This window comes from Sminthopsis crassicaudata, chromosome 1, assembly GCF_048593235.1.
Source record: "Sminthopsis crassicaudata isolate SCR6 chromosome 1, ASM4859323v1, whole genome shotgun sequence".
NCBI classification, from domain to species: Eukaryota; Metazoa; Chordata; class Mammalia; order Dasyuromorphia; family Dasyuridae; genus Sminthopsis; species Sminthopsis crassicaudata.
In genome coordinates, this window is record NC_133617.1 from 738,536,466 (window position 1) to 738,548,634 (window position 12,169).

Here is a 12,169-nt window from a genome sequence, read left to right on the forward strand (position 1 = left end):
CAGCTTCTCTTAAATGGCACAATTCTTTTAGATGTCACCAAAATTATTGTACCAGAAGTTTGAGTTGTCTTATTTATACACATAGGCACTGGACAAAAAAAGGAAAAAGGGGGGGGGGGGGGGGGGAAAGAATGTCTTTTCAAATTCTGGAACTATTTAGAATATTGGGAATTATTCAAAGAAGAATACAGCATACAGAAAATTTATCTTCTCCCACCCCTCAAGAATCACCCCTCCTCCAAACCCTTCTTTCTGTTGGGGGTACAGCCCCTTCCCCCATCCAGGCCTACCTGTGATCACTCTACTCCCTCTCACCATTTCTCCTTACTGATCGTTTGCTACCTCTTGTGGATTCTTCTCCTCATCTGTCCTCTTCTAATCTCTCCCTACTACCTACCAGTTCAGGCCTTCAACAGCTCTTCCCTGGGATACAACAGCCTCAAATTCATCTTCTAGAGGGCTGCCCCCCCCCCATCTTGATAAAGCATATATGTGAGCAAGTCACTGCTCAACAATCTTTAATTATGTCCTATTGCTCCACTGCCGAATTCCATCAGTCTGGCGCTCTACTATGACTTTCAACATTCATTTTGGATTATTATGATTTCCAATTCCTAAATCTTCAACTCCATCTCCTGCCTTGGAGACTCAGTAAAGGATGACAAATGTCTGGAATCCTTCCCCATTCTCTGGCTTCCTTTAGGGCTAAGGCTCAGGGAAGGCTTTGAGCATTCCCCTAGTTGTTAGGTGTTCTCTTCTTAATCAAATTTTCTAGCATTTAATTTATGTGTAGTATGTCTCCTCCCCTCTAGTAGAAAACACATTGCCTGAGTGTAGGAGCATGGAGCCAATAATGAATGCAAGTCTTCTTGCCCCTAAGGCTGGCCCTATCTGCTATCCACACTGCATCACTATTTTAAAGGCACATTTTTTAAATTGCACAATAGCACTGTCAATAATATGGAGATTTCAGAAAAGACCTTTCAATGGCAAAAACTATAGTTTTATTTACTTCATTTCTCTACTTGAGATTTTAAAAAGTCTAAGCATTTGTTATTTTAGCATAAGAAGTTGCTCACTTGTCAAAGCCATTCTAAGGCTTCAAGTCTCATCAGAAGTGTCAGATTTGAGTTTCCAAAGGACTATTCAGGTGGATAAATTAAAGGAATCACTACTACAAAAAGATTTGGGAAAGAGGTCTGAATTACGGAAAGAAATTGTGGAGCCGATCCATAATAGGAAAAGCACTAAAACCATAGGTGTGTCCAAAGTTTTCAAAGGGAAAAATGCAGAAAGAAAAAAGAAATTCACATGATGGAGAAAAAGAGTGACTTTACAGAATGACCACTTTTTAGGAGCAAAAGAGGAGTGAGAAGACATAAAAAGCAATCACAAGAGTTCTACTGAAAGAAACTGGTCTGCTTTTACAAAGTTGATGAATTCAAGTTCATATTGACATTATTTTCTAGAAAATTTGTCTTGCTGATCAATGGGATGGAGCCAGAAGTGTTTAAAGAGGATTTCTTGCCCTGAGAGCTGTGAAGTCTCCAAGATCATCCCTCTAACCACTAGACTAAGCATGTTATAAATGATGGAGAGCCTGGGATGTATTAGACACAAAGCTTCCCAAGAAAAATAATTATGAGAAAAATTACTTTATGCCAGGGATGCCATGATAGTCCAACAAATGAGAAAATACTTAGTATGGCCAATCATATATTGCCTAATATATCTATCAAGACATAAAAGATTAACACATGGAACTAAAAATACTGGTCTTTATAGTAATCCAACAAGGTTAAATACTCAAAGGCTATTCCAGGGGGCAAGTCATTTAATCTCAGTGTGCCTCAGTTTCCTCCTTTGTAAAATGAGAATGTTGGATAGCCAGGTTCTGAGAATCCTTCCAAATTTTAAAAAAAAAAAAAAAAAAAAAATCTATGACACTACAAATATTCAATGATCATTGCTGTACTGAACTAATATAATAATTAAAATGATAAACAGTACACAGCTTTATTTACAGATGCTGCTGAGCGAACCAAATCTATATAGATACTCTGACATTTCAGTGAACTAAGACACAAAAACATCAAAATTCATTAGAAGGGATCAAAAGTCTCGCATCCCAGTAAAACACTATGGATGAAAAGGGGCAGAGCATCTCAAGATGCCCAAGGTTATTCCAAAAAAATAGTTGTGAAATGATTTAGAGGTGGTTACAAAACAGAAAAGCAGCATAACCATACAGAAAGGGAAAACAAGAAAGCCAATTTGGAAGAAATAAGCTCAAAAGAGGTGATGAAATTTAGAAAAGAAAAAAAAGAGGAGAATGAAGAATGATATCAGATAGTTTACATAACTTTGGTTAGGGGAGAAATTTTTTTCTAAATTTTATCAACACTATTTTTTACCATATGCTCACTTCTGAATATATCTACATACACACCTCTCCCCACGCCTGTGTCACAAAGTGATTAGAAGAAATCCTATCCAAACACGGGAAAAAGAAGGCAGAGGCAGAAATAGAAAGACATAATTTTAGTTACTTTATAAAATTAAAAGATTTTAAAGCATAAAAGCAAAGACAAATTAAGTTCAATTATAGAGTAGAAAAATATTTTCACTGGTAATCATTGATATACAAAATAAATAGGAAACAATAGGAAAATAAAACACCAGCAACCTTTTCCCAAAGAGTCCCAGCACACAAAGTTGATTTTTTTCAAATTCTAAACTATAAATGTCCCTATGAAAATATACTCCTGATCACTGGAAAGAAGAAACAGCAAAGCAGAACAACTTTCAAGTTTTACCTCATGGCCTACCCCTACCAATTGTCCAAAGGAAAAGTCAATCAGAAGACGACACACTGAGACACTATTGGTAAGGCTGACTGTACAAGAGTAAAAGAGCGTGTATGAGTATGTGTACATAGGGGCATAGGGGCTATGGGCAGGAAGGAAGTATAGGAGGCTGGCACTAAGGAAAAGGTTCCCAAAGGACCTGGCCCATGATGAGGTAACTTTCCACTGCCTGATGGTGACATTCAAAGACCCAAAGGCCTTGGGGAAAGAAAGAAGTTCATCCATGATGGATCTACACCCATCAAAAAAACAAAAATATGCTTATACTTTCCTGACATCTCATCATGGGTGAAAGGAGTATTGGGTTCTTGAAGGCTTTGAGAGGCAGTACAAGTCCTCCATTGCCTTGTAAGTAGAAAGACTACAAAAAGAGATCCTGTAACAGATGGCATACCTTTAATCTTTAAGTAGCCTAGCTCAAAGGCTTACCTTCAAGTCCAAAAAAAAAATGACATTTTTGAGAAATGGAGGACACAATTCAAAGACAGTCCACCAAAGCAGAATGAGAAATGATAGAATGAAACTGAAGATATGCTTAAAGTACAAAAAGCAGTTCTTTTAACAAAGAATCCAATATCACTAACTTATTATGTATCTGCTGTGTGCTAGTTCAGTTGGAGTAGAAAGTAAAACTGAAAGAATTATCAGAGATAAGGCTAAAAGGATGTATTAGAAAAGGAAGTTTTATTTTTATCATAGATCTGAAGCCAAGCAGTTCAATCTTATTTCCCAAATCCAAGAAGAGACATCCACTGGGAGAAGGGCACAACCCAAGCTTGCATAAGTTTCTATATAGGGGAGCAACATGGTTAGGCTAAGAAGGAAGGACCTGACCAATTGAGTGGTTAAGGCCAGGGTCAGATCAGAGAGAGGATCTGAGGACCAAAGGGGCAGGGATGAGCTGTGAGTGTGAAAAGAAAGAGATAGAAGTGTCAGAGCTGCAGCATTAACTTAGCAGCTGTTTAACAGTTGTGGGGGACAAAAATGAGGAATGAGCCAAAGGGATTCTGAAGTATAAGGGACTATAAGGCTGTCTCCCACAAGGTAAGTACAAACAGTTCTCAAAACAAGAAATCCAAACGACTGTCACTAACCATAAGTGTACTTCAGATATTAACAACCCAGCAAACTGGCCAAGATGGAACAAGCCCATGCTGGAGGAGTAGTGGATAAACAGGCACGCTCAAGTTCTTATTAATACAACCATTATTCTGGAAAGCAATTGGGAACCACACAACTGCAAAGTCATTTTGACCGAATGTTTCTACTGTTTGAGATATTTCTTTAGCAAGTTAATGACAAAAAGAAAGGCTCTGTAAACAATATATTGTAACTCTTTTTGCCGTGGTAGCAAAGCATTAGAAACAAAGGAGGCATAAACAGAGGAAAATGGCTACACAATATATTTGTTGACCATAATGTTTTGTTACTGAGCATGAACATGATTACTACAGAGATATATACCAACAGACATGAGCTGATACAAAGTAGACTAAAAGAGAACAAGGAAGAGAATTTATACAGAGTACAAAATTGATGTTACTAAACCACAGCAATCAAACAGAATGAACGGCAAAACAATCAAAAGTAAACATTAGAGATCTAAGGAGATATCTTCCCCATACCCTTCATATACAATATACAATTATTTTTGATGTTTTTTTCTTTTTTTCCTTTTACAAAAATTCTGTTTTAAAGGATGGATGGAGGATGGAAGGGAAATATCAAGGAAATTGTAGGTAACAAAAACAAAAGCCCAATATCAATAAAAAAGCTAATTAACAACCTGAGTACCTTTGAAAGAGGCTGAAAATTCCACATCAGATTAGCAAATAGGGGAGCTCAATGAGGAATACAAAGAAAACCAGCCCAGCTCTGCACCTGCCAATGGGATATCCAGGCCAGAAATATCAGACAGAGAAACGATAATCGATAATGGAGTCAGCTGAGGGAAAATTTCCTAGTCATATTTTGTATCTCAAAAAAAAAAAAAATCTGCTAACTATTATTTTTACTTGAAGCACAGCTGAGAGGAATGGCTGCAGAAAATGTCTGGGAATACAGTGAGCAGTCACTCAGGACAGTGAGACATGGATGGATGAGCTTCAATCTGTGCCAGTGTAGGAAATGCCTCCTTCAATAGGAGGACTGATCCAATGAAACAGCTGCCCACGCAAATGAAGCTGACTCAGACAAACGGCATCAAGAAGTGAGCAACATGATTTGTGTAAGAGAACCTTCTTTTCCCTCCACTTCCCTACTTCTTTCTGCATGTGATCTCCCTGTAATGGGAGAACACAAACAAGCACAAAACATGCTTATGATACAACCATCTGGGGATTAAATGTCCCTCCCTCTTCGTCAAGGGCTTTCAAATTTTCCTTTCAGGTCACCCTTTGCCTCTGAATACTTATTTCTGGTACCAGGATCTTTTCCTTGAAAAACTCTCCCTTATTTCTGCCCTGTCCTTTCCCTGACTGTACCGGCGGGGTGTACACACCCTCTATACGTTCAGTCCTTCTAGCTACAAGACAACAATGAATTTAGTTTAAAAATGCAGCTTAGGAAAATTAAAAGTTTTACAGAAGGGCCTATGCAGATAAAAAGACTTCACTGTTTCAGTGTGATATTGCCCCCTAAAGGGGAAAAACGCTAAACACAGCAGGAATCTGTAACAGAGGAAGATGTGAAGACACGCAGAGAACATAAATTACTTAACTTAACACTATGCAGCAAAAAACGCCATCTAAGGAGCAAGAGGATGGAGAGGACGGGCAATACACAAAGCTTTAAAGTTAGCAAATCGTTACCTCCCATTCCCTCCTATTTCAGGACCTGAGGTTTCTATCCAAGTCCTCTCACAGTTTTAAACCAATAGGCAGCTACCCAGATCCTATTGCCAGTTGGCTAAACAACTCGCAGCCTCGGCCCCATCACTGTATCTACTATTACTTGATAGATACGGTCACCATAAATCACCAGCTCCAAGGGCTTAATCACTCATGACTTCCCTACAAATTTATCTTTCCATCAATTCTCATTTTAAAGTGAACAAAACACAAAAACTCACAAGTTGCTTGAAGTGATGAGTGAAACTATGACACGTGGTTAAGACAAAGAAAAATGAAACACACCTCATGGGAAAGCATGTTTCCAATAATCTATGAGCTTCCACTAATAAAACCACTTTTTACACTTCATATAAAATATAAAATACTGTATTATTAGCATACCCATTTTAGAGATGAGGAAAAAAGCACAGAAAATTTAATGGCCTGCACGTGGTCACTCAGATAGTCAAGGTTAAAGGCAGTTTTCCTCATAGGTTTTCCTGACGCCAGGTCAGGCAACTGACTGCCTGACACATGACTACCTTTAAAATCCTAATTCTCCCATAGAGTCCCTGGAGAGAGTACCAGCAGTTTAGTGGATTGTAGACCAGTGGTCCTCAAACTTTTTAAATAGGGGGACAGTTCACTGTCCCTCAAGGAGTGTAGGAGGGGCTGGACTATACTAAAAACAAAAACTCACACTCTGTCTCAGCCCCTCAGCCCATTTGCCATAACCCGGCGGGCCCATAAATTGTCTTCAGTGGGCCGCATCTGGCCCACAGGCTGTAGGTTGAGAACCCCTGTTCAAGACAGTCATCCCAGCTCATCTTATCAGGAAGAAAGAAGGCTTTAACCTGTAGGTCCAACAACCTCTGTGCCTGCTGCTCAAGGACAGACTGGCGAAACAGAGAAGCTGGAGACGACATTTCGGCCTTAACTCATGTAAATGGATGTGGGAAGGGCACCTACATTGATTAACTCATGAACTACTCAAGGTGACCAGATCCTATTCTGGAGCAGCAGGCAGAAAGGTGCTGACAGGAAGAGAATCAAAACTAAAATAATGAGCTGAAATGGAATGGAACCCGGTTTATTTTAAATGACATTTACTAACTTCTTCTAAGAGTTCTTGTTTCCTTTACTAGTCTATTTTCTTTTTCTTTCTTTCTTTTTTTTCCCCTGAGGCAATTGAAGCTAAGTGATTTGCCCAGGGTCACACAGCCAGGAAATGTTAAGTGTCTGAGGCAAGAATTGAACTCAGGTCCTCCTGACTCCAGGGCTGGTGCTCTATGCTCTACACTAACTAGACAAGCAAAGAATTGGAAAATTGGGAATGGTGGAACAAATTGTGATATATGAAAGTAAAATACAGTATACACAGCAACAAGACTATTTGATGATCAACTATCATAGACTTGGGGCTTCTCAGCAATTCCAAGGCAATCCCAATAAACTTTGGATGGAAAATGCCATCCACATACAGAAAATGAAATTATAGAAACTGAATGTAAATCAACACATACTACATTCACTTTTTTCCCCCTTCTATTTCTTTTCCCGTCTTTCCCTTTTGTTCTTATTTTTCTCTCCCATCATGATTCTTATAGAAATATGTAAAAAATGCATATATATAACCAAAAACCAAAAAGTTGTTTTTAAATGAAACTGGGGAAAACTTAAATGTAAAAAGAAAAAGAAAGGACAGGAAATTAAGCATTATTAATGTTGATGATTTCACAAAGACACAATGTTAAGTGAAACAGTGATTTAGGGACCCATTATTAGGGTCATAAACCTAACAATTTAGAATCTTACAGTTTGACAGAGATTAGTTATGCTGTATTATTTAACTATGATCCTGCAAAATGACATAGCTCGGGCAATTTTACATAGCACACGCCTATATAAATAACCTTTCAAGTTAGGCTTCAGCAGATTTCAAAAGTAAATAACAAAAATCATATTTGTTAGAATAGTTTGATCTAACTAGTCTAAAAATAACAGGATTTATTGGTGCTTAACATAATTTCAACCATTTTCTAACATGACAGGCTGCGCTGGCCAAAGGGTTCATTCCCATACAGCCCACCTGCTGCTACTAAGCCTTCCAGACTGAGAGAGGAGAGTCCAGGAAAACCTGACTCATTCCAGAAAAGCTTCTCTAAGCAGAAGACGCTGCCAGGTTAGTGTTCCATGCTCCCAGTTTTGAAGAACTCAGGATTCCCTCACATGATGATGAAGCATTAGTGTCTAGTTGAGCCTCTTCCAGCTTCAAATAGATGATTCTCTTGAATGGATAATGTAAGTATACAGGTCTATTTCTCAAAGGAATTCTAGAAGATTTGGTCTCCAGTCTTGAAGCCCATCATTAAAATTAAGACTCACACATGGCCTCATGACCTGACTTAAGGTCAGCCTTGCAGCTGTTTTTCTGAGTTTCAGATTCTTTCATACTTCAGTCTTCCATCAAAGAATAATTTAATCACATATTTCAACCCCATTCAATAGCTACGGAACTGAAGCTGCTTATTCATCAGGTCCCCCTAAAAAATACTCTAAGTAGCCCTGTTCAGGCCATGCTATTTTACAATAACGCCCTCAAATGTGAGGGAAAATTAAGGAGAAAGTCCAAGATGGGCCCAATTAAGCCTCAGCTATCTTGAATAACTAAAAGTGAGCCTAGTTCCAAATAAGCAGCCACATTTTAGTAATATTTAGTTTTACAAAAAAAGAGGGGGAATGGAATCTAGATGGCTACCAGAAATCAGCTATCTGCCTAATAAATTTAATTTCCAGACCATACACAGTCATGTTTTTTGACCCTGAAACCTGGAAGAATTTAAAATTAGCTTCTCAAAAAATAGGGTCACAGGCCCAAGAACTAAGTATGGCTTTCCAAAACTTAATGACTCATCCCTTCTACTTATATCTCCAATTAATAAATGGGCAAAGGCAGGGAGAGCTGTTGGGACTTTTTCTAGAAGAAAAGGGGAAGTCACTATAATCACAAAAGACAAAATATGGCAGAACAAACTAATGGTACAAATATGGGAATTAAACAGAAAATTAAAACTTAACTAAAAAAAAAAGATTTAACATAATTAATAATTAAGTAGGGAATTTCTTCCTTAATATGTCTAATATTTTTAAATAAAAATATACTGAGTTGCTATGCAACAAGTAATAATACCTATATCTAAAAACAAACCAGAGCATTCAGCATTAATCATTATAAACTAAAAGAATGTTTGGTTTTCAAAGGCTGGGATCAACTAGGTTGCAAAGCCAGAATCTGATAATCTAGAAAGAGTCTAGTTGTCTTTCATTGCAAACATTCTAAACACTTAAAAAACCTGGTTTCCCTTTCAAGCTAAAAAGAATGGGGGAGGAATGCTATAAAGAAAAATCTTTTTACACTACCTTTATCTGTGCTCCCATTAATTTTAGGTAAGAGGTCCTCAACTTGTATGCCTAGGATTAAGAAACGGTATCATTGCCTGATCAAAGAAAATACATCTATTTTTTAAACTGATCTACAAGTGACCTAGTATGTCTCTGAATTACTTTATGGCTCACAAACTAAACTTCTACATAATGACCTAAATTTCTTAACACATATATAAAAATCATCAGTTTGAACAAATGAAGATCTGATAAGTACTCAATTACATAACAGGCATATATTATACCACAACCACAAAACGCCCACCTAACTGTTTCTCCAGCAAAAAGTCCCCTAGGGCACTAATACAGCTAAAACCCATTTCCTTTGGGATATTTCAAAGTCCAAGCACTGTGGCCCTCTGGTGGTAGCTTTATTTTTTTGTCTTTAAGGCTCTTTAATTCTAAACTAGGACTCTTCAATAAATCAGTCATTTCCTTTGAAAAGAAAATATTTTGAAATAATTAAGTCACACTGAGTGACAAAATACAGATTTAAATATGGAGTTGACTTATACTTTTGAGCTCTTTGAGAGTTTTCATTTGAAGATTTTCTAAGATTAGAAATAAAATTCCAAGAAAAAGGTAGCTTACACAGCAAAAGAGCAATGCGACTACACAGTGTTTTTGCTGACTCAGCTTACCCTGAAGGGCCATTAGCCGTTCATTGGTGAAGTCATTGTCAGCTTGCAAGGCTTCGATTTTGGCTTGAAGTTCCTGCTCTTTCTCTTCCATTTCATCAATTTTATGTTGCAATTCTTTTTTTTCAGCCTGTCCCTTTTGTTGAATTTCTTCTTGTCTTCCTTCAGCCGCCTTTAAAAGAAAAAAGATAAAAAAATCAACTTGGAAACATTTAAAATACCCGCATTATCACCTTGAGCTTCTATGTGAACAGGCAGCCCCTGACTACCCACTGGTAAGGTAGCCAATGGCAACACTGAAAATACATGAGCCAAAGGCAAAGTCCTGTCCTCTCCACTTACACCCCCCCCAACCCAGGCATTAGCCGAAGATGTATACTAGGATACAAGGGGAAGAATTTGTCCCAGGTTTCTCAAAGAATGGATTCCTTGGAGTCTGTATTCTTTTTTTTTTTTTTTTTTTAATATTTTAATAGTTTACCAGATATATTCATGGGTAATTTTATAACATTGACAATTGCCAAACCTTTTGTTCTAATTTTTCCCCTCCTTCCTCCTGCCCCAGATGGCAGGTTGACCAATGCATGTTAAATATGTTAGAGTATAAATTAAATATAATCTATGTACACACTTCCGAACAGTTGTTTTGTTATACAAAAAGAATCAGAGTCCGCATTCTTTTCAGTGGTTTTCTCTTGTATATGTCATCTTAAAAATTCCCCGTCTTAAGAATCTTGCTATATCAGTAAGCAAAATATCTAATTTTCTTTTTGCTCAGTTCAAACATTTATTAAATACCCACTAGTCAATGGGCTTTCATTTATATTTTATTACATTTATTAACATTTTATTTTGAATTAATAATTTATTAATAGTTCATATTTGTGAACATTTATTTATACATATTTTACTAAGTGCCCATTATTAATGCCTGCCTCTACAGAGTTTGGACCATAGAAATATAAAGATGAAAAATAATAGTCCCTGACCACAAGGAATTTAGATCCTCATGAAGGGTTAGGAAGAGACAAGTAGGGCAGAAGGTAGAAGACAGTGGCCATAGCAAAGGAGGGGCAGACAAAAAGTGTTCTAAATTCAAAGAGCAAGAGATCATCCCTGGGGAAAGTGAGTTGGAGAGCAATCTAGAAATGGGCCTCAGCTAGTTTGTCACTTGAGATGTGTGACAAGTCTCAATCAAGAGAAGAAAGAGCCTCAGAAAGATGATGATTGGCTAGAATGAAGCAGCCTCCTATTGAGGCCCAAATAATCTCCCCTATGTCAGGCTACAAAACGAAGCAGGAGATAGGAAAATCTTCCCAGAAAGAAGCAATGGGCTGGCAGGGGAGGGTGGGCCTTACTGTGTTGATAATCGAAGAAGTTGGGTAAGAGACACATTTGGAAGAGGCAAGGGGTGGGAAGAGGGTTCTAAGACATGAAGAGGAAGGAAAAAAGACAGGAAATATTGTGGCAGGAAATTAACAAGGTCTTGACAACTCATTAAATGGGGCAAACATTCTACTGTGTTCAAAGAAATAAGGAGCAGGAGAGTTTCAAAAAACTTTGGAAATCTTATATGAGTAAAGTGAGCAGAACCAGAAGAACACTATGCACTGTAACAGAATATTATTAATAATACAATGACCCAAGACCATTCCAAAGGATTTATGAGGGAAAATGCTCGTTACCCCCCCCACAGAAAGAACTGATACATTTAGAGCAGATCAGAGAGTACTTTTTTATTTTGTTTTATGTTCTCTTTTGCAATATAGTTAATATGAAAATGCTTTGCATGACCACACTTGTCTAAACTATATCAAGTTGCTTGTGTTTTCAAGGAGGTTTAAATTAAAAGAGGTTATTGAGAACTCAAAAATTATGTTAAAATGAATGTTAAAAAAAATGTTTTTTAGATGTAACTGAGAAAAAAATGAACTAAAAACATTATTTTGTGGAAAATAAGGGAAAAGAAACACCAAAGATGTCTTCCAAAATATCAATTTGGGACTAATGAAATATATTTCATATTAGTCATGTTTTAAAAGAAACAGACCAAGAGAAAAATAAATAAATAAATAGATAAACTGAAAACAGTATGCTTCAGTCTGCATTCAGACTTCATCAGTTCTTTCTCTGGATGTGGATGCATCTTCTATTTAATAAGTCCTTTGGAACTGTCTTGTTTCACTGTATTTCTGAGAACAGCTAAGTCATTCATAGTTGATAGTTGTATGATATGTACAATGTCTCCTGGCTCTATATGCTTTCACTTTGCATGAGTTCACAATAAATCTTTCCAACTTTTTCTGAAATCTACCTGAAATCTACCTAGAGATTTTAATGATTTTTCCATAGGGTTTTTCTCTGCACTATTTTGTCTGTTACTATCATG

At 37.2% G+C, this 12,169-nt stretch overlaps 1 protein-coding gene across 12 annotated transcripts in view; it reads right to left on the reverse strand.

The window, feature by feature from the left end:
* The window catches only part of SLMAP (sarcolemma associated protein), a 121,015-nt gene that overhangs the window by 32,644 nt on the left and 76,202 nt on the right, over positions 1-12,169 (reverse strand). For 7 of the 12 annotated variants that reach the window (XM_074284294.1, XM_074284286.1, XM_074284289.1 and 4 more), the window contains exons 11-12: positions 9,784-9,952; positions 9,119-9,169 (exon numbers count right to left, since the gene is read on the reverse strand). In XM_074284294.1, the coding sequence (XP_074140395.1) occupies positions 9,119-9,169; positions 9,784-9,952 (220 nt within the window). The remainder of the gene's footprint in view (positions 1-9,118; positions 9,170-9,783; positions 9,953-12,169) is intronic. The other 5 variants (XM_074284293.1, XM_074284285.1, XM_074284291.1 and 2 more) reach the window with 1 other exon arrangement.